The sequence below is a fragment of the Bos indicus genome, chromosome 13 (genome assembly GCF_029378745.1).
Source record: "Bos indicus isolate NIAB-ARS_2022 breed Sahiwal x Tharparkar chromosome 13, NIAB-ARS_B.indTharparkar_mat_pri_1.0, whole genome shotgun sequence".
NCBI lineage: Eukaryota > Metazoa > Chordata > Mammalia > Artiodactyla > Bovidae > Bos > Bos indicus.
The window spans coordinates 20,250,878-20,274,609 of record NC_091772.1 but is presented as its reverse complement, the minus strand read 5'-3'; the positions used below and the strand labels follow the sequence as shown (position 1 = coordinate 20,274,609).

The following is a 23,732-nucleotide window of genomic DNA, read 5'->3' as shown; positions in this document are numbered from 1 at the left end:
GTTGTAAGTAACCATGTATTATATTGTCCTCTGGTTTATTATTTCTTTAAATCATTTGTAAATGTGTCTATTTTTCTTAATTTTCCCCTTAACTTCCCCTTCTTTCTTACCTCAAAGGTAATATATTAAATATATACTTTTTCACTTTTATTTTTTACAAAACATTCTTTCTTGGAAATTCTTTCATGTCTGAATAACTTTTTCATTCATTTTATAGCTATATGTACAGCTGTTTGTGTCACATTTTAAACCATTATTTATAACATATCATAGTTTATGGTATGTATCTAGATTATTCAAGCAATGATCTATGAATATTCAGGTAGTTTGAATATTATGCAATTACACATGATGCTATGGTGAGTCATCTTGTGCCTATGTGTTTTCATTGTTTGACCTATGATTGATAGTGACCTAAAGTATAAATAACCCAAGAAAACTAGAGACTGATAGAAATATATTCAAAACACTCACTAAAACTTTTCTCACAATTTTTATGTCATATCTAGCATTATGATTATTTTTTATCAAAATGAAAGAGAATTGTTCTGTACACTTGTATAAATTTGAAGTTTAGATATTTCACAGTAGATCTGTTTTTTCTATTCAGTGGACTAAATGCACTTCTTTATGTAGGTTATGATGAAGCATCATATGAAAAGGTTATGCTTAACCATCAGGATTTGGTGTCAAAAACCCAAATGCAAGTAAAGAAGCAAAGAACTCTCAAAAAGGAAAGACTCTCTAGTAAGCATCATAATCATAAATAACTTCATATCATTTTAAATTAAACTTATCAGATCTTTTTTGTTTCATGAAGATATATCTCAGCATATGTTTTGTATGGATAAAATTTTACATTTTGATTTAAAGTGTGAGTACTTTAAGGCAGCTTAAAAAGAAAAATGAAGTTCTTGATACAGTTGCGTTGGAATTTCTGACCTTAAGACTATTTCATGCTCAGTATCCATTAAGGACAATAATAGATGAGTAGTTATCTCACTAAGGCTATGTACCTTTCAGCCAACCTGGGAAATTTCTGCTCTGAATGACCAATGGCTGCCTCTGACCTCTGTCAGTGTCTTTTTGCTATAGGCACAATGTCAGTAAGCTACAAAGAGGTCAGTAACTCAGAAAACAAATGGAGACTCAGAGGAGTCCAGGGAAGGAGCTTGAATGGTCTGTCGGAAGTCTTCCAGAGCATCTTTTTGGCTGGGTCTCCACTCAAAGGGGATAGCCTTTATGGTAACTCCTTAGACATGTGGCATCATATCTCTGTGGGCAGCATGCAAATGTGTTAATAGTCAACGAATCCCATCAAAAGTCCCATCAATACATTTAAAATAAATAATCCTGAGGAAGAGAGGACCCAAAGATTTGCAAACATCTCTGGAGTAAGATTTTTATCTGCTACAGGTCACACACTGGAATTTCACTTGGATACTAGGTCCTTGTCTATGTTAATGGCCCAGCTATATTGTCCCATATGGATCAACAGGATGTTCAGTCCTTGTGGGATGGTGCTTGTCTGGGCCCACCAGAAAGATGTCATCAATATAGCAAGGCTATCATTCCCTCTGTGAGTGGGACTTTATCTCAGTCATGCTCTACCCATTGAAGATAGGCAGATGGGGAATTGAGAGGTCCCTGTGGAAGGACATTAGTGGCATATTTCAATTAATTCTACATAGAGGTAAATTGATCATCGTCATTGGCATGAAGAGAGATGCTGATAAGTATTCAAGTTGTTGGTTGCTGTAGACTGAGTTCCTTTACCTTGGGCAATAGCTTCTGTGACAGTCACAATACCAGTGTGAGGTTGGTACTTACAGTTTGTGCAGCCTTAATCATGTTAGTCTGTAGGCACCTGAGGTTTTGTGCACAGGTCTGATAGGGCTATTTTTTTTTTTTTTTCTGAAGGGGCTATTGAATGCAGATATAGTCTGTGGAATTTTTTGGCTTGTTTAAGCTCAGCAACAAGGGCAGCTATTTATTTTTTACACCCAGCATGTCAGTATTGTTTTTGGTATCTAACAGATAAGGGTTCTAGGTTCTGGTAGTTGGGTGGCTCAAGATCTTCCAGCCTGCCCCATTAAAATATCCTAACATTATCAAATCCTGTCACAGCTTGGTAGTGAATAAGAGTGATGAGTCACCTAAATAATACATCTCTACCAATAATACATTCAGCGATGAAGGCAATAACAATGCAGCATACCATAGTATGGCCTGGAAAAGGTTTCTGTTTGTGGTGGTGGCCCCAAAACAGACAGCATTATCTGTTTCCCCCTCATTCTAGTGCCAGGGCTTGTGAGGATTACAGATATTAGTGTACCACGATCCAAAAAGCCCAAGAAATGTGATTCTCCTCCAACTGCCTTTCAAACTTTGTTCTGGAATAGCCTCTCATATCTTTACCGGGTAAATAGGTGCTTTGGTATAGCCCTATTTTGTTTATTTTTGAAAGCTGAGAATCAGGATAAGTGTATATGCTAGTTTCTGATCTGTCTCAAGATTCATTGATAAAAGTAGAGAAAATAGCACTTGCTTTATTCATAGTGGCCACCACAAAGTTGACCGTAGTGGGGCTACATGTTAGGTCCTCATAGCCCATAGTGTAACAAGAGTACCTCAGTGGAGAGTGTTAATTTATTCCTTTGATACCCTGTTGTATGGGAATCAGGGCAACAGATTTTAGGTAAGGTCATTGCCTATAATATCCAGTAGAGGGAGCATTATTATATCACTTTTTCTTTCTGGCAGCCACCAATTTTTGGATGCCTGAAAATTTACCAATTAAGATCTGACTATGTGACAACTAATTGATACAAACTTATGAAGAAATTTGATTGAGCTTGCTAACCAATAAGATTCACAAAAGTGAACCTAGAGATCTGAGTCTGGTAAGACCCAAGTCTCTGAAAATCTCTTCAGGTTGCTGGGCAGTGATTGGAAAGTCCTTTACATCCTTTTTCATTAAAGTCATCAGTCTCTGTCAGGACTTAGAACTAACAATAGTCATAGAGTATATAACTCAGCTTTCTGGGTCTCTGATGACTTTTATGTCCATCTCTGGAGAACCATAACCATGAACTCAGGAATTATTTCCCTAGCTCTCTTAGAGTCCCTCAGTTCAATTTCTAATTTGACTCATTGGGGAAACTGATGTGAGTTTGGGGGCTAAAGTGAAGGACCAATATTTCCCTAAAACCAGAAGTCTTAACAATTTATGAGAACCTTCTAAGGGTGCTCTGTGGCCTCCACCAGCACTTTCTGAGACTCATTGGCATTACTGGTTGAGTGTTCCATTGGACAACCTTGCAGTAATCCATTTACATAGTCCAAGAGTGATGCAAATCATCTCTCAGTTCAGTTCAGTCACTCAGTCGTCCAACTCTATGTGACCCCATGAATTGCAGCACGCCAGGCCTCCCTGTCCATCACCATCTCCTGAAGTTCACTCAAAGTCACATCCATTGAGTCGGTGATACCATCCAGCCATCTCATCCTCTGTCGTCCCCTTCTCCTCCTGCTCCCAATCCCTCCCAGCATCAGAATCTTTTCCAATGAGTCAGCTCTTCGCATGAGGTGGCCAAAGTACTGGAGTTTCAGCTTTAGCATCATTCCTTCCAAAGAACACCCATCTAAAGGGTGTTAACATCTAAAGGGCTGATTTCCTTTAGAATGGATTGGTTGGATCTCCTTGCAGTCAAAGGGACTAGCAAGAGTCTTCTCCAACACCACAGTTCAAAAGCATCAATTCTTCGGTGCTCAGCTTTCTTCACAGTCCAACTCTCACATCCATACATGACCACTGGAAAAACCATAGCCTTGACTACTGCTGCTGCTACTGCTAAGTCACTTTAGTCGTGTCCAACTCTGTGCGACCCCGTAGACAGCAGCCCACGAGGCTCCCCCGTCCCTGGGATTCTCCAGGCAAGAACACTGGAGTGGGTTGCCATTTCCTTCTCCAATGCACGAAAGTGAAAAGGGAAAGTGAAGTCACTCAGTCGTGTCTGACTCCCAGCGACCCCATGGACTGTGGCCCACCAGGCGCCTCCGTCCCTGGGATTTTCCAGGCAAGAGTGCTGGAGTGGAGTGCCCTTGACTAGACGGACCTTTGTTGGCAAAGTAATGTCTCTGCTTTGGAATATGCTATCTAGGTTGGTCATAACTTCTCTTCCAAGGAGTAAGCGTCTTTTAATTTCATGGCTGCAGTCACCATCTGCAGTGATTTTGGAGCCCCCCAAAATAAAATCTGACACTGTTTCCACTGTTTCCCCATGTATTTCCCATGAAGTGATGGGACCAGATGCCATGATCTTCGTTTTCTGAATGTTGAGCTTTAAGCCAACTTTTTCACTCTCCTCTTTGACTTTCATCAAGAGGCTTTTTAGTTCCTCTCCACTTTCTGCCATAAGGGTGTTGTCATCTGCATATCTGAGGTTGTTGATATTTCTTCTGGCAGTCTTGATTCCAGCTTGTGCTTCTTCCAGCCCAGCGTTTCTCATGATGTCCTCTGCATATAAGTTAAATAAGCAGGATGACAATATACAGCCTTGACATACTCCTTTTCCTAGGGCTTTGTGGGATCTAAAGAGATTTCACGTTTTCAGAAAAGCATTATGTTTCATTGGTCACTTTGCTCACTGTGCCAGTTTCTCAGAGAAAGAGCTGATAGTTGTCAAGTTGGCCAATTAAAATAACAAACTGTACAAAGTAAAATTAACCCTTTATTCATTTACTCTGATAGTATAAACTATAAACAGAAAAGGGCTGAAGCTCCACTAGTCTTCCGTTTTCCCCACAGAACAGCACTGGGCAAGGGTCAGGTGTGTCGTCATAGACAGGAGAGAGTGGAGGCAACATTTCACTGCCTCCAACAAACTGCCTCCCACTGTTTTAAGGATCCTGGGCCCAGGGAAAGGGCAAGGAGGCAGAGTTTGGAGTGGATAAGTTCTTTACACTGAGTCAGACTGAGAACAGTGTTTTCCAGGTAAACCTAGTAAGATGGTCTAGGTAGGGGCATCTGAATAGTACATTGTCTCAAGGAATCATCTGTATGGAGGTTCCTTGGCAGAAAAGTTTAAGATCATGGTCAGCTGGAAGTGTAGGTTAAGGGTCAGCCTGACTGCAACTATTTCTAGTGCCTGGATCTGTACATTGTTAGTGTAGGGTTGGAAGCTTTCCCAAATAAGGACTGACAGTTTTGTAATTTCTTATGGTATAAAAGATCATATATAGTGTTTTAACATAGAATTGAAACATCAGTGTGTGTACACACACACACGTGTGTGCATTCATATGTAGCTAAACTACATACACATAAAAGTGAATATATATATATGCATATACCCATACATAGACATATTTGGAAACTGAGTTCTTACAGACCCCTTCAATTCCAGGTAATACACTTAGGGCTTGTTCTTGCCTTCCTTCATTTTATATGTGTATGTCCTTCCACAGTGTGGATTCTGACTTTAAGAAACATCAACACATTTATATATTAAGCCATCTTAGAATACTTGTAAAACTGTTTCACAATCACTTAACTGATACAAATAGGAGAAAAAAGCCTACTGAAATTTTTGTGAATGTTTTTGTGCCTACTCTCTTGCCTAAGATGGGGCTGTTGTTCAGTCGTTCAGTCATTTTCAACTCTTTGCCACCCCATGGACTGCAGCGCGTCAGGCTTGCCTATCCATCACTATCTCCCTGAGTTTGCTCAAACTCATGTTCATTGAGTCGATGATGCCATCTGACCATCTCATCCTCTATCGCCCTTTCTCCTCCTGCCCTCAGTCTTTTCCAGCATCGGTGTGTTTTCCAACGAGTCAACCCTTCACATCAGGGGGACCAAGTATTGGAGCTTTAGCATCAGTCCTTCCAATGAATATTCAGGGTTGATTTCCTTTAGGATTGACTGGTTTGATCTCCTTGCAGTCCAAGGGGCTCTCAAGAGTCTTCTCCAGCACCACAGTTAGAAAGCATCAATTCTTCAGTGCTCAGGCTTCTTTACGGTCCAACTCTCAAGTCTGTACATGACTACTGGAAAAACCATAACTTTGACTAGACAAACCTTTGTCAACAAAGTAATGTCTCTTCTTTTAATACGCTGTCTTGTTTTGTCATAGGTTTTCTTCCAAGGAGCAAGCATCTTTTAATTTCATGGCCACAGTCACTGTCCACAGTGATTTTTGAGCCCAAGAAAATAAAGTCTGTCACTGATTCCATATTTTTCCCTGTCTTTTTACCCTGAAGTGATGGGACCAGATGCCATGATCTTAGTTTTCTGAATGTTGAGTTTTAAGCCAGCTTTTTCACTCTCCTCTTTCACCTTCATCAAGAGGCTCTTTAGTTCCTTTTCACTTTCTGCCATTAGGGTGGTGTCATCTGCGTGTCTGAGTTTATTTGATGTCTCCCAGCAATCTTGATTCTGGTTTGAGCTTCATCCAGCCTGGCATTTCATGTGATGTACTCTTGCATGTAAGTTAATTAAACAGGGTGACAATATACAGCCTTGAAATACTTCTTTCTCAGTTGGGAACCAGTCTGTTGTTCCATGTCCAGTTCTAACTGTTGCTTCTTGACCTGCATATGTATTTCTCAGGAGGCAGGTCAGTTGTCTGGTATTCCCATCTCTTTAAGAATTTTCCACAGTTTGTTGTGATCCACACAGTCAAAGGCCTTAGTGTAGTCAGTGAAGCAGAAGTAGATGCTTTTCTGAAATTCTCTTGCTTTTTTTTATGATCCAATGGATGTGGACAATTTGTTGTTTGGTTCTTCTACCTTTTCTAAAACCAGTTTGTACATCTGGAAGTTCTCAGTTCATGTACTGTTGAAGCCCAGCTTGAAGGATTTTGAGCGTTACCTTGCAAGCATGTGAAATAAGCACAAATGTGCGGTAGTTTGAGCATTCTTTGGCGTTGCCCTTCTTTTGGATTGGAATGAAAATTGACCTTTTCCAGTTCTGTGGCCTCTGCTGAGTTTTCCAAATTTGCTGGCATATTGAGTGCAGCACTTTAACAGCATCATCTTTTAGGATTTTCAATAGCCCAGCTGGAATTCCATCATTTACACTAGCTTTGTTCGTAGAAATGCTTCCTAAGACCCACTTGAATTCACACTCCAAGATGTTGCACTCTCTCCTGGTCATTAAGACTTTTTTTTGTACAGTTCTTCTGTGTAGGTCATTATCATTTTTCTGTCCTTTACTGTGCCCATCTCTGCATGAACTGTTCCCATGGTGTATCTGATTTTCCTGAAGAGATCTCTAGTCTTTCCCATTCTACTGTTTTCCTCTATTTCTTTGCATTGATCACTTAGGAAGGCTTTCTTATCTCTCCTTGCTATTCTTTGGAACTCTGTATTCAGATGGGTGTATCTTTCCCTTTCGCTTCTCTTCTTTTCTCAGCTCTTTGTAAGGCCTCCTCAGACAAGTATTTTGCCTTCTTGAATTTCTTTTTCTTTGGGATGGTTTTGTTCACCACCTCCTATACAGTATTACAAACCTCTATCCATAGTTCTTCAGGCACTCTTTCTATCAGATATAATTCTTTGAATCTATTTGCTACTTCTACTATATAATCATAAGGGGTTTGATTTAGGTGATACCTGAATGACCTAGTGGTTTTTCCCCACTTTCTTCAATTTATGTCTGAATTTTGCAATAAGGAGCTCATGATCTGAGCCACATTCAGCTCTGGGTCTTGTTTTGCTGACTGTATAGAGCTGCTGTTTCTTCAACTTCAAAGAATATAATCAGTCTGATTTCAGTATTGATCATCTGGTAATGTCCATTTGTAGAGTCATCTCTTGTGTTGTTGGGAGAGTGTTAACTATGACCAGTGCATTCCCTTGGCAAAACTCTATTATCCTTGCCCTACTTCATTTTGTACTCCAAGGCCAAATTTGCTCTTTACTCTAGCTATCTCTTGGAGAAGGCAATGGCAACCCACTCCAGTACTCTTGCCTGGCAAATCCCATGGATGGAGGAGCCTGGTAGGCTGCAGTCCATGGGGTTTTTAGGAGTTGGACACGACTGAGCGACTTCACTTTCACTGTTCACTTTCATGCATTGGAAAAGGAAATGGCAACCCACTCCAGTATTCTTGCCTGGAGGATCCCAGGGAGGGGGGAGCCTGGTGGGCTGCCATCTATGGGGTTGCACAGAATTGGACACGACTGAAGTGACTTAGCAGCAGCAGCAGCTAGCTCTCTTGACTTCCTTTGTTTTCATTTCAATCCCCTGTGATGAAAAGGACACCTTGTTTTGGTGTTAGTTCTAGAAGGTCTTGTAGGTCTTCATTGAACTGTTCAACTTCAGCTTCTTTGGCATCAGTTGTTGGGGCATAGACTTGAATTACTGTGATGTTGAATGGTTTGCCTTGGAAGCAAACTGAGATCATTTTGTAGTTTTTGAGATTGTACCCAAGTACTGCATTTCAGACTCTCTTGTTGACTATGGGGCTTCTCCATTTCCTCTCCTTAGAGGAATTTCCTCCATTTCCCTTAGAGAGGAGAGGAAATGGAGGAAATTCTTGCCCACAGTAGTAGATATAATGGTCATCTGAACTAAATTTGCCCAATTCTGTCCATTTTAGTTCACTGATTCCTAAAATGTTAGTGTTTACTCTTGCCATCTCCTGTTTAACCACATCCAATTTACTTTGATTCGTGGACCTAACATTCTAGATTCTTATGCAATATCGCTTTTTATGGCATCAGACTTTACTTTCACCACCAGACACATCCAAAACTGGCCTCATTTCCACTTTGGCACAGCCTCTTCAGTCTTTCTGGATCTATTTCTTCACTCTTCCCCAGTAGCATATTGGACACGTGGAGGGCTCTTTCAGTGTCATATCTTCTTGCCTTTTTCATACTGCATGGGGTTCTCAAAGCAAGAATGCTGAAGTCGTTTGCCATTTCCTTCTCCAGTGAACCACATTTCATCAGAACTGTCCACCATAACCCATCTGTCTTGGCTGGTGCTGCACAGCATGGCTCATAGTTTTATTGAGTCACCCAAGGCTGTGATCCATGTGATCATTTTGGTTAGTTTCTGTGATTATGGTTTTCATTCTGTCTGCCATCTGATGGAGGAGGATAAGAGGCTTGTGGAAGCTTCTTAAGGGACTGGCTGTGGGGAAACCTGGGTCTTACTCTGGTGGGATGGGCCATACTCAGTAAATCTGTTATCCAATTTTATGCTGATGGGTGGGGCTGTGGTCTCTCCCTGTAGTTTGGCCTGAGGTGGCCCAGTCCTAGAGTCTGCAGTCTCTGTGTCAGGACTGTAGGCTCTTTAGTAGGACCCATGGTGATCTCCAAGAGGACTTAATGCCAACATGCCACACCTCCCAGGACTATTGCTGCCAGTGCTCCTGTTCCCATGTTAGTCCACTGCTGACTCATGCCTCTACAGGAGACCCTCAAACACTCTCAGGCAGGTCTGGCTTAGACTCTTGTAGGGATCACTGGTCCTTTCCCTGGGTCCTGGTGCACATAAGGTTTTGTTTGTGCCCTCCAAGCATCTCTGGCTGGTATGAGGTTTGATTTTAATGTGATTGTCTCCCTCCTACTGCCTTGTTGTGGCATCTCTTTTGTCCTGGGACATGGGGTATCTTTTTCTTGGTGGATTCCAACATCCTCCTGTCAATGGTGGTTCAGCAGCTGATGGTTGTTCATAGTTGATGAGTTACTTGAATTTGTGCTTATTTTTTCCTTCAGTAGCTTCAAGTTTGCTTTCAATGTTAGTCTTCCTTTTTATTTTTTAAATATGTAAAACATGGACCTTTTCCCAAAGGTAATAAATGGGCAAAGCGATATATGTAAAGTGTCATTCCTTTCTTATACCTTCCCTTCATTCCGTAGTCCTCACCCTCCTTTTGTAGGTATCCAACTAAATTGTTTTTTGGTTTGTCTTCTCCATGTTTGATTGAAAAATAACTCTTTTGCCCCCTGTTTTTGTATTTCTTTCTTATGTCCCTTTCTTTCACAAAAGGTAGCATGCAAGATACTCATTTCAGTTTTTTTTTCCACCTAATACTACCTCCTTGAAATCCCTCCAAATCATTTTGTAGAGGTTTTTTTTTTTTTTTTTTTGCATTTCCTTTGCAGCAATAGGTACACTTGTTTATACTACCAAGTACTGTAATTTATACTTTACCATAGTTTATAATATATACTTTAGTTTGATTCAACCAATCAACCAATCTTCTATGTTTATATATTTGCTGATTTTAATTATTTTGTAATTATACATAATATTGTAATGGAAAACTTGTACATACACATTTTCATTATTTGGCCTATAAATATATATTTACCTAAAGTGTAAATAACACAAGAAAACTGGAGACTAATATACAAATATTTGATTCCTAGGAATGTTTATGAAGCAGACAGCTTCAACTTACATCTATCAGAATTGATCTCACAATTTTCATGTGGATCTAGCATTGTGGCAATTCATTTAAAATTTTATTAAAATAAGAGAAAATGTTGTTGTACAATTATTGTAAATTTGAAATTAGAGATTTCACAATAATATCTGTTTTATTCACTTAGCAGACTAAATGTATCTCTCTATATAGCTCATGATAAAGTACGAGATAAAAAGCGTATGCATGAGAATCTAGATTCAAAAATCCAACAACATGTAAAGAAAGGAAAAAGTCACAGAAGGGAAGGACACACTAGTAAGTATAATAAGTATAGATAATTTTTAATAAATATTTTAAATTAAACTCATCAAATTATCTTTTTTCTTTGGTTCACAAATATGTATGTGGCATGTATTTTATTTTAAAGATTATTTTTCTTATTTATTTTTATTGAAGTATACTTGGTTTTTGTTGTTAGTTGCTGTTATATACCAGAAGGATTCAGTTATACATACATATATATACACTCTTTTTTAAAATATTCTTTTCCATTATGGTTTATCATTGTTCCTGTTGCTGTTTAGTTGCTAAGTCACGTCCAACTCTTTTGTGACTCCATGGATGATAGCCCACCCAGCTCCTCTGTCCATGGGATTTCCCAAGCAAGAATTCTGGAATGGGTTACCATTTCCTTCTTTTTCCATTATGGTTTATAATAGGATCTTTTTTTTAGTTGGAGTGTAATTGCTTTACAATGTTATGTTGTGTTAGTTTCTGCTGTACAACAACATGAATTGGCTGTAAGTATACATGTATTCCTTCCCTCTTGGATCTTTCTCACCCTATGTCCCCCTTGCCACCCATCTGCGTCACCACAGAGCAACAAGTTGAGCTCCCTGTATTGTACACAGGTAGCTATCTTACCAGCTATCTATTTTATGCATGGTAGTGTATTTATGTCAGTCCCAATCTCTCAGTTTGTCCTGACTTCTCTTTCCCTTTCTTTGTCCACAAGTCCATTCTCTATGCCTGCATGTCTTTTCTTTCTCTGCATATAGGTTTATCAGTACCATTTTTATAGATTCCATATATATTTGTTAATACTTGATATTTGTTTTTCTCTTTTTGACTGACTTCACTTTGTATGACAGATTCTAGGTTCAACCATGTGTGACTACAAATGACCCAATTTCTTTCTTTTGTATGACTGAGTAATAGTCTATTGTATATACATACTATATCTTCTTTATCCATTTATCTGTCAATGAATATCTAGGTTGCTTCTTTGTCCTGGGTATTGTAAATAGTGCTGCAATGAACATTGAGGTGCATGTGTATTTTTGAATTATGCTTTTCTCAGGGTACATGCCCAGTAGGGGGATTGCTGGGTCATATGGTAGTTCTAGTTTTAGTTTTTTAAGGAACCCTCATACTGTTCTCCATAGTTCAGTTCAGTCGCTCAGTTGTGTCCGACTCTGCGACCCCATGAACTGCAGCACACCAGGCCTCCCTGTCCATCACCAACTCCCAGAGTCCACCCAAACCCATGTCCATTGAGTCAGTGATGCCATCCAACCATCTCATCCTCTGTTGTCCCCTTCTCCTTCTGCCCTCAATCTTTCCCAGCATCAGGGTCTTTTCAAATGAGTCAGTTCTTCGCATGAGGTGGCCAAAAGTACTGGAGTTTCAGCTTCAACATCAGTCCTTCCAATGAACACCCAGGACTGATCTCCTTTAGGATGGACTGGTTGGATCTCCTTGCAGTCCAAGGGACTCTCAAGAGTCTTCTCCAACACCACAGTTCAAAAGCATCAATTCTTCTGTGCTCAGCATTAAGCCTCTAATAATCAATTGACTCTCCATATACCTGAGGCCTCATCCACAGGCCAAATGGGTTACTAAAATGGAGAAATAGTCTTGTGGAGAACTTTTGCTTCATTAAGCTCAGTAATGAGCTTTTAATCCTCTAGGTAGTTACTTTGGCTGTCGAAGGCACTAGGTACTGGTAGTTTGTTAGGTTCAGTTTTTTATGAAGGGCCACTGAAATGGCCTCAGTTGTAGGATTTCTAAGCATGGACTGGGGATACACACACACACACACACACACACACACACACACACACACACACACACACACACACACACACACACACACACACACACACACACACACACACACACACACACACACACACACACACACACACACACACACACACACACACACACACACACACACACACACACACACACACACACACACACACACACACACACACACACACACACACACACACACACACACACACACTTTTCCCTCATCTTGCTCCAAAAAGACCAAAGAATAAAACTATTCCTCACCTCCCCATCCTCATGTTGGGGAGGTGGGAGATTTGTAAATTATCCTCATGTTCCCAGTGGAGACACAGGGACCTTGGCCTAACTCATAGCCTTGTTTATTTTTAAGGTTAAGAGATCTGGATACAAGTAAGGGGCTTCACTCTGATTCATGTCAAGATTCACTGGAAGGGTTGGAGAGAATGTTACTTTCATTAGTCATAGGAGTTATCAGTATGTGGACCCCATTGTGCCCAAAGGTCATTATCTAGTCCCAGATATCTGATGGAGAGCCTGTCAGTCTCCTTGTTGAGACCTACTGTTGGGTAAGAAAACCCATAGATGTCTTTGGGAAAGATCTTGACCCTGTGATCCAGGAGTAAGTACCCTATTACCGTTTTTGCATCACTCTGACTACTAGTGAAAAGTTAGTGTCTTGCCAGTAGCTGCTTTTTCTTTGCTTGGAAAGTTTTCAGTTCACATATAGATTGTGCCATGAACCAGTTGACATCACTTTATAAGGAGGTTTAATTGAGCCAGGTAACCAGTTAGAGTGGCAAGAATGAACTTAGATCTGAGTCTGGTAAACAGTCTCATCACTTACTTTCCTCACTTTTTTTTGTTGAATCAAGGGATTCTCAAGTGGCTTGCAGAGCACCTTACTGGGTAGCTGTAAGGGTGGGCCAAAAAAGTTTTTTGAGAATTGTTTGAGAACTCAAAAATTGTTTGAAAACTCAAAAGTTTTTGAGAATTGTTTGAGAACTAACCACGATTGGACCAGTCAAGAGCAAATAATAGCTAGTAAAGGAAGGAGAGGCTCAGGTGTACATGACTTTTCTCCCACCTACCCCATTCTTCATCCTCCTTGGGCATAGTAGCCATGGAAAATGTTCTGAAAGAGAGGGTCTGCAGTGACACACCAGAAAAGGTGCTGCTGTCTCCAGTTAATTTTAACAATATTACTTTCCTTATAGTGGAGTCAAACTATCCAAATCTCTATCATTTCTTTGTGTCACTGGGCAAAGCAACCCCTGGGACTCTACCTATTTTCTCATTAAATATGAGAAACAGTTGTATTGAGGATGTCATCACTGCCAGCAACATGTTTAGATTTAATAGTAGTCATTGTGACCAGTTCTGCATGCAACTTTTGGTGACCAAATACATTATTTTCTCTTTCTCTTTCCTGTATTTCTTTTCCTAAAGGTAAATATCTTACATTTTCTTTTTATTTCTTACTCTTCTCTTTCCTAAAAAAATAGAATATTTGATATCTTCTCTTTCCATTTTTTTTGTTTATACTTAACCTCTCATCTAGCAATCCTTCCAAGTTGGGTTATAAGTATCTTTTTTATAGCTTTATGTGTAACTCTTTGTATAAATAATAATTTATATTACCCTAATTTATAGTATGTACCTTGCTATTCAAGTAATCTCATATGCTAGTATATTTAGGTGCTTCTGAGTATTTTGTGATAAAAAATGTGGTGTGATGAATAACCTTTACATATACATTTTCATCATTTGGTCTATGAGTATATATTAACCTAAACTATAATAATGTAAAACAAGTAGGGACTAATATAAAATATATTTGACATCAGCAAACATTTGTGAAATAATGAGACTTACACACATTGAAATTTTTCTCGCCATTTTCATATCAGGTCTAGCATGAGGGTAATTTATTTATGTATTTATAAAAAGGAAAAAAATACTGTAAACACATGTATAAACTTAATATATAGGGATTTCAAGATCCATTCTTCTGCTTAATGCACTAAATGTGTCTCTTTATGTAGCTCGTGATGATGTATCAGATGAAAGTCTCATGTTTATGCAGCAAGACTTAAAGTTAGAAACAGAAATTCATGTAGAGAAACAAAAATCTTCTGGACCTGAAAGTGTCAGTAAGTAAAATAATTGTGGATAACCTTGTTTTTTACCTGTTCCAATTGTCACACTGTTTTATGTTTCCTTGCTGTGTCTCTGAATTACTGTGAGCACCACAAGGATGGACCCTTGGCTATCTTGCTGCTAGTATATCCTCAGCAAAAAGCACAGTGCCTGACCCAAAACAGGCATCCAATAAATAGTTTTTGAATACATGAAAAAAAATTTAAATTGTACTCGTCAGAAGATCTTTTCTTTGGTTCATGAAGATGTATTTGGGATTTAAAAAAAAAACTAGTTCAAAGAGTCCTTGTATTTATTTTTTACATAGCATAAATGCAGGAGACATTGTAAATCCACAATTCCCCACAAAATTTATACAATTAGCAACTGAGAATCTATGTTCTTATGATCTCCATCTTTCAAGCTGTACACTCTTTGGAATTCATTCCATAGTAGCAAAGAACCTTACCTCAAAACACCAAGTTTCCAGGCATTACTGCAAACATGTTGTTTTCATTCTTTAATACATGGTTAAATTCCTATGAAGCAAATCCCAATTCATCTTCACCTTCAATGGATAAGGGAAAACAGGAAGCCAATGTCATTCTTACATCTAAAACTGATTCTGCCTCTTTACCTTAATATATTTCCTCTGTGAACATTTTAACTTTAAATACATTCTGTGTTTAATATGAATATAAGTTGAAATTTTAAAAATCTCAGATTCATCTAACAGTTTGGGACATTCATATCCATTTTTCTGAGGAAAACAAAAACATGGTCTCTAGTGTAGAGTATTCTGGTAGTGTTTATTAAAAGTTCAATTTAGCATTTTATAGCGAACTAGTATGGACTGTTGGTCCAAATTATAGATTTAAAGATTCCTTAATTTATGTAGATTAAGATACTAAGCTGATTCCCAAAGTATTTTATAAATGTATGTTTTCATTTTTAGAACAAGCAGGGTTCAGTGGGCACTTTTAGAATCTTGCTCACATCATTCCTATATATCCAGAGACTTCTGGATCCACTCAAGGACAAAGAAAACGGGTTAAGTCTGCCAAAAGCATCAACAGGAATCTGATACACAGACACAGATTTCATGGTTACAGATGGTGGAAATGAAGTCTTTAAAACTGTGCTCATGATAAGCTGAAGATTGAGTTCTTTAAGCATGTTAGTCTGTTCTTTAAGCATGGATCTTTTCTACAAAGACTGCATTTTCTAACTATAGTCAGTAACTTGAGGGCCTTCTCTAGATTTTGCTCTGCATTGGTGACATCATAGTGCAAAGCTCTGCCAGCATATTTGCTATATTTCTGAGCTCTAGCAGAGTCCTCTGATGTTAGTTAGATATCTCCCTGGGAAACTGCAGTATAGTGCAGAATCAGTGCCTGGAGTAGTCTGTGGAGTAGGCTGGGTAGTTTTACTTGTTAAACCTGTACTGTGAGGAACTTCTGCTGGGATATTAGCTGGAATGCTGGATTGTGGGCACCAAGAGGAATTTGTATTCCAGTATAGCTGCCTGATGTCATGTTGCTTGGGTCCTAAGTTGAAGATCATTGCTGAGGTGGCTGAGTGAGCAGAGAGGTTGCTCCCATATTTTCATTTTTCTTCAGCATCAGTATATTCTTCAGTCCCACCAGTCCTAAGTCTCTCCGTTCTTTAAACAATTATAAATATGTTATCTTTCATGTTGCCTTTCACCTTCCATACATTTTCATCGGTGAGTTCTCCAACGCTGTTTTGACATCTGTTAAAAGACTTGCAGTATAGTGGGACTTGATCATGTTTTTGTGAAATCACCCAGCATGAACTTCATTATCTGTATACAAAACATTTTCAAAGCATAGTTCTCCAAATGGGCAGAGACTGCAGCCATGAAATTAAAAGACACTTGCTCCTTGGGAAAAAAGCCATGACATACCAAGACAGCATATTAAAAAAAAAAAAAAAAGACAGCATATTAAAAAACCACAGACATCACTTTGCTGACAAAGATTCATATAGTCAAAGTTATATTTTTTCCAGTAATCATGTGTGGATGTGAGTTGGACTGTAAAGAAGGCTGAGCAATGAAGAATTGATGCTGTCAAACTGTGGTGCTGAAGAAGACTCTTGAGAGTCCCTTGGACAGCAAGGAGTTTAAGCCAGTCGATTCTAAAGGAAATTAACCCTGAATATTCATTGAAAGGAATGGTGCTGAAGCTGAAGCTCCAATACTTTGGCCACCTGCTGCAAAGAGCCGACTTATTGCAAAAGACCTTGATGCTGGAAGGATTGAAGGCAGGTGGAGAAGAGGACGACAGAGGATGAGATGGTTGCATGGTATCACCAATTCAATGGACATCAGTTTGAACATACTCTGGGAGATAGTGAAGGACAGGGAAGCCTGGAATGCTGCAGTCCATGGGGTTGCAAAGAGTCAGACACAAATGAGTGAACAACAACTATTATTTCTTGAGTAACATTCATTATCACCCAACTGTTTAAGAACTTTTAACTGATCCATTAGCTTTGATAAAAATTTATGACATTTAGTTTTTACTATCAATCTTCATTCCAGTTTGCATCACATATAAAAGACAGTAATAAACCACAAGGTCTTACTTGTCCAGCTTATGAGCCATCCTCAGATGATGATGTATGCTCCTAAACTGTAGGAGCAGCAGAGCAAATGTGGCCATCTCCACTCCAGGAATCCTATCTGGTCATATTTTTATAAAAATTTTACACTGACCTTAAGTGGGAATCAGAGAAGGCAATGGCACCCCACTCCAGTACTCTTGCCTAGAAAATCCCATGGACGGAGGAGCCTGGAAGGCTGCAGTCCATGGGGTCGCTGAGGGTCAGACACAACTGAGCGACTTCACTTTCACTTTTCATTTTCATGCATTGGGGAAGGAAATGGCAACCCACTCCAGTGTTCTTGCCTGGAGAATCCCAGGGATGGGGGAGCCTGGGTGGGCTGCTGTCTATGGGGTCGCACAGAGTCGGACACAACTGAAGTGACTTAGCAGCAAAGTGGGAATGCCCTTAAATAGAGAGCAAAAGCAAAACTATTGATAACTTTTAGTTGGAATTTCTTCTCTTGAGACTTATTTCACAGTCATGGGTCATGTGCTCAGTATGCACTAAAGCCCAATAATGGACTAATAATTTTCTCTTAAAGGCTGTGTACCTTTCAGCCAGATATTCCTAGAGATGATGAATTAAAAACTCCAACTGATGCCTCTAGCAGTGTCCTTCTGCCTTAAACTCCAATTGGTGAATAGAGAGGTTGCTGATATCTGTTAACTCAAAAGGCAAAATGGATCAGAGACACCAAAAAAAAGGGGTAGCCTGGGGCTTGTTGAAGGGCTTCCAGGTCATCCTCTTGGCTGTGGCCCCAATGAAAGGAAATGACCTTTTATGTAACCCTGTAAATGGTTGGCATTAAGAATGCAGGCAGGTGAAGAGTTCCATCAGTCCATGGACCTCCTTTTTAATTGTTGGAGTGGCGAGGGTCAGAAGCAGTCTTCTCCCATGGAATGAGACAATGAGACAGCATATCCTGATCATGTCCAGAAATTTCACTTGGGTGCTTGTACGCTTTCTGTAAAAAAATGGCCCAGCAAGTTGCCACTTGTGTATTAGCAGGATGTTCAGCCCTTGATGGGTAGCTCTCTTCTGTGGACTCAATAGAATGATATTATCAGCAGAGTAGAAAGACAAGCCCCTCCTCTAGTAGTGGGAGATTTTCCAGGTGATGCATTGCTGACAAATAGGAAATTCAAGTAGCATTGTGGAAGGGTGTGAATGGTGAGTTGTTATCATTCCACACAAAGATGAACTGATCTGAATCACCCCTGTTTGAAGGAATATGGAAAAGGGCATTTGTGGCATCAGTTGCTGCCTAACAAGTTCCCACACTCTGGACAAGTTTTTGCAATCATCATGATGTCAGATACTACTGTTGCCAAGGTGGTTCTGTTGATTGAACAGCCAGAATCAGTTGAGTAACTGTGAACTCATGATCTGGTATACAAGTCAGCTGAGTTACTGAATAGGGATGTAGTCTCAAGGAGACTTTTTCCTGCATTAAGCTTAGAAAAGAGAGAAGTTATTTCTGTTTCTTTACCAGGCAAATTTTTGAGAGACAGGTGTTCAAATTGGATAGGTTCACAATCTTCCTATGCTCCTCTAACATGGCCTTAACTGCAGTTAAGCAGGGCTTAGAAGAATGTGAGTAGAGTTGCACATAAGACAATACAGTGGCACTCTGCTGGACAGCCCCATGGTGTCCACTAGCTCTTCTGGAGACACATTAGCCTGACGGACAATGTGCCTGTGGGACCCTTTGACTCCTGCAAATGATCCAGCCCTGAGCCCTGAAAGAGTCTCCCTAGCACTTCTCAAAGTGTTCCTTCCAGAAAAGAATTTTACTTTAGTGACTACTTTGTTCTCTGCACTAATCTGGCAGAGAAGGCTGCCTTTTTTGACTTGGTCAATTAAGAGAGCAAGCCAAACTGAAAGTAACAAGCTTTTATTCACTTCCTTTAATAGTATAAGCAAGTCTAAATGGAAAGACTTGGAATGTCTTTTAAATTTTCCCCACAGAAAGAAAACAGGCAAGGGTCAGATGTATCAATACTGATGGGAGTAGGGGCTGAGGGAAGATGATGTCATATCTGAAGGAGCCCCAAACAAAAGGCTCATCCTTACTATGGCCCCAATCCTTGTGAATACTGATGCAGGATGGCTAGGAGTGTAAAAGTCCTGAATACTGAGTAGTAACCCAGAAAACTATCTTCAGGTACCCCCAGTAAAGTGGTCTGTAAGAGGCACCTGAGAAGTACAAATATCAGCTGACCCCTTCTCTCCCTTTCATAGGGAGGCCTCTAATAGAGGCAGCTGGTATAGGAATCCAGAATGCATAAGAACATGGTGTGGATGGGCCTTGGTCCTCTACTGCAACTACTTTCAGTGTTTAAAGTTCACTGGATATGCATCAAATTTGGTATGGGGTGGCAAGAGTGAATGTCGACATTCTAGCAATCAGCGAACTAAAATGGACTGGAATGGGTGAATTTAACTCAGATGACCATTATATCTACTACTGTGGGCAGGAATCCCTCAGAAGAAATGGAGTAGCCATCATGGTCAACAAAAGAGTCTGAGATGCAGTACTTGGATGCAATCTCAAAAACGACAGAATGATCTCTGTTCGTTTCCAAGGCAAACCATTCAATATCACAGTAATCCAAGTCTATGCCCCAACCAGTAACACTGAAGAAGCTGAAGTTGAACAGTTCTATAAAGACCTACAAGACCTTTTAGAACTAACACCCAAAAGAGATGTCCTTTTCATTATAGGGGACTGGAATGCAAAAGTAGGAAGTCAAGAAACACCTGGAGTAACAGGCAAATTTGGCCTTGGAATATGGAATGAAGCAGGGCAAAGACTAATAGAGTTTTGCCAAGAAACTGCACTGGTCATAACAAACACCCTCTTCCAACAATGCAAAAGAAGACTCTATACATGGACATCACCAAATGGTCAACACCAAAATCAGATTGATTATATTCTTTGCAGCCAAAGATGGAGAAGTTCTATAGAGTCAGCAAAAACAAGACCAGGAGCTGACTGTGGCTCAGATCATGAACTCCTTATTGCCAAATTCAGACTTAAATTGAAGAAAGTAAGGAAAACCACTAGACCATTCAGCTATGACCTAAATCAAATCCCTTATGATTATATAGTGGAGGTGAAAAGTAGATTTAAGGGCCTAGATCTGATAGATAGAGTGCCTGATGAACTATGGAATGAGGTTCGTGACATTGTACAGGAGACAGGGATCAAGACCATCCCCATGGAAAAGAAATGCAAAAAAGCAAAATGGCTGTCCGGGGAGGCCTTACAAATAGCTGTGAAAGAAGAGAAGTGAAAAGCAAAGGAGAAAAGGAAAGATATAAGCATCTGAATGCAGAGTTCCAAAGAGTAACAAGAAGAGATAAGAAAGCCTTCTTCAGCGATCAGTGCAAAGAAATAGAGGAAAACACCAGAATGGGAAAGACTAGAGATCTCTTCAAGAAAATTAGAGATACCAAGGGAACATTTCATGCAAAGATGGGCTCGATAAAGGACAGAAATGGTATGGACATAACAGAAGCAGAGATATTAAGAAGAGATGGCAAGAATACACAGAAGACCTGTACAAAAAAGATCTTCACAACCCAGATAATCACAATGGTGTGATCACTGACCTTGAGCCAGACATCCTGGAATGTGAAGTCAAGTAGGCCTTAGAAAGCATCACTACGAACAAAGCTAGTGGAGGTGATGGAATTCCAGTTGGGCTATTTCAAATCCTGAAAGATGATGCTGTGAAAGTGCTGCACTCAATATGCCAGCAAATTTGGAAAACTCAGCAGTGACCACAGCACTGGAAAAGGTCAGTTTTCATTCCAATCCCAAAGAAAGGCAATGCCAAAGAATGCTCAAACTATCGCACAATTGCACTCATCTCACATGCTAGTAAAGTAATGCTCAAAATTCTCCAAGCCAGGCTTCAGCAATATGTGAACCGTGAACTTCCATATGTTCAAACTGGTTTTAGAAAAGACAGAGGAACCAGAGATCAAATGGCCAACATCCGCTGGATCATGGAAAAAGCAAGAGAGTTCCAGAAAAACATCTATTTCTGCTTTATTGACTATGCCAAAGCCTTTGACTGTGTGGATCACAAGAAACTGTGGAAAATTCTGAAAGAGATGGGAATACCAGACCACCTGATCTGCCTCTTGAGAAATCTGTATGCAGGTCAGGAAGCAATAGTTAGAACTGGACATGGAACAACAGGCTGGTTCCAAATAGGAAAAGGAGTACGTCAAGGCTGTATATTGTCACCCTGCTTATTTAACTTCTATGCAGAGTACATCATGAGAAATGCTGAACTGGAAGAAGCACAAGCTGGAATCAAGATTGCTGGGAGAAATATCAATAACCTCAGATATTCAGATGACACCACCGTTATGGCAGAAAGTGAAGAGAAACTCAAAAGCCTCTTGATGAAAGTGAAAGTGGAGAGTGAAAAAGTTGGCTTAAAGCTCAACATTCAGAAAACGAAGATCATGGCATCTGGTTCCATCACTTCATGGCAAACAGATGGGGAAACAGTGTCAGACTTTATTTTTCTGGGCTCCCAAATCACTGCAGATGGTGATTGCAGCCATGAAATTAAAAGACACTTACTCCTTGGAAGGAAAGTTATGACCAACCTAGATAGCATATTCAAAAGCAGAGACATTACTTTGCCAACAGAGGTCCATCTAGTCAAGGCTATGGTTTTTCCAGTGGTCATGTATGGATGTGAGAGTTGGACTGTGAAAAAGGCTCAGCGCCAAAGAATTGATGCCTTTGAACTGTGATGTTGGAAAAGACTCTTGTGAGTCCCTTGGACTGCAAGGAAATCCAACCAGTCCATTCTGGAAGAGATCCTCCCTGAGATTTCTTTGGAGGGAATGATGCTAAAGCTGAAACTCCAGTACTTTGGCCACCTCATGCAAAGAGTTGACTCATTGGAAAAGACTCTGATGCTGGGAGGGATTGGGGGCAGGAGGAGAAGGGGATGACAGAGGATGAGATGGCTGGATGGCATCACTGACTCAATGGACGTGAGTCTGAGTGAACTCCGGGAGTTGGTGATGGACAGGGAGGCCTGGCATGCTGCGATTCATGGGGTCGTGAAGAGTCGGACACAACTGAATGACTGAAGTGAACTGAACTGAGAAGTATTCCCCCATGTGAACTGTCAGGTAGATACTTTGTAATTATCTGTGGTTGGACCTGCAAAATCAAACATAGGATTTTGACCTAGAGTTGAACACGTGTATACACATATATGTACATATACATGCACATAAACATACATATATTCATACACCTGCACTGAGTGTCCTTTGTGTTTGTTGTGGTAGAGACTGAAAGAAGATTGACATTTTGGAGTGCTTCAAAAAAACCTTGGTCTGCTTTGTATTTTGGGGGGATTGAGAAGGGAAAAACCTCAGTTCCTTGAAGCTTGGAATGAGACAATGTACCCCTTTCCACTTTGCCCCTAGGGATTTTAGTTGGATACTAGGTCCTTGTACCATCTTTACATTAATGACTCAGATGTGGTCACATGTGGATCATCATGGAATCTAGTCCTTGTTGGGTAGTACACTTGTTTGGGTCCAGTGGAGAATGCCATCCATAGAATGGAAAGTGAAAAAATAAAAGTGAAGTCGCTCAGTCGTGTCCAACTCTCTGCGACCCCATGGACTGTAGCCTCCCAAGCTCCTCCATCCATGGGATTTTTTGGGCAAGAGTACTGGAGTGGGTTGCCATTTCCTTCCCCAGAGGATCTTCCCAACCCAGAGATTAAGTCCGGGTCTCCCACATTGTAGGCAGAGGCTTTACCATCTGAGCCACCAGGTAAGTCCAATATAGTGGAAGGTTAGTACTTGATCTTGGAGCAGGGCTTTTTCTAGGTCATGGGCTTATGGAAGGACATGAAGGTATATCACAACCCATTCCATATAAGGCAAACCAACCCTGGTCATTAGTGTGAACAGGAATGTTTAAAAGGGGGGTATTTGTGATATCAGTTGCTGCATACTTACTTCACTCTACTTGGGCAGTAAATCTCTATGAAGGTCACAGGAGCATGAAACGCCAGTGTCCACTGCTATACTGTGGCATTGAGGCAACAATAATCAGTCAAGTCTCTAGGCATCCCAAGGCCTTACACACAGACTGAAAGTGTGTATAAATGGAGAAATAACTTGGTGGAGAACTTTAGTTTCATTAAGCTCAGCAATAAGTACAGTGAACTGTTTTTTGATGGTAAAGGTGCTAGACACTGGTAGTCTGGTTGTTGTTTTCCATTTGCTAAGTTGTCTCCCACTCTTTGGGACCCCATGAACTGCAGCATAACAGCCTTCCCTGTCCTTCACTATCTCCCAGAGTTTACTCAAATTCATGCCCATTGAGTCAGTGATACCATTCAACCATCTCATCATCTGCCACCCCCTTATCCTATTGCCCAAAAATAGTTTTCCAGATGCCCTATTAAAATGACCCAAAATGCA

The 23,732-nt window shown here is 40.2% G+C and overlaps 1 protein-coding gene and 1 pseudogene across 18 annotated transcripts in view; one reads left to right on the top strand and one right to left on the bottom strand.

Annotated features, from left to right (window-relative positions):
• Positions 1 to 23,732, top strand: part of CCDC7 (coiled-coil domain containing 7) — a 275,288-nt gene that overhangs the window by 89,087 nt on the left and 162,469 nt on the right. For 14 of the 18 annotated variants that reach the window (XM_070800783.1, XM_070800785.1, XM_070800791.1 and 11 more), the window contains 3 exons: positions 637 to 747; positions 10,599 to 10,703; positions 14,528 to 14,635. In XM_070800783.1, the coding sequence (XP_070656884.1) occupies positions 637 to 747; positions 10,599 to 10,703; positions 14,528 to 14,635 (324 nt within the window). Of the gene's footprint in view, positions 1 to 636; positions 748 to 10,598; positions 10,704 to 14,527; positions 14,636 to 23,732 lie in introns of those variants that run through there. The other 4 variants (XM_070800790.1, XM_070800784.1, XM_070800801.1 and 1 more) reach the window with 3 other exon arrangements.
• On the bottom strand, positions 15,764 to 16,503 carry LOC109567591 (vacuolar protein sorting-associated protein VTA1 homolog pseudogene; annotated as a pseudogene).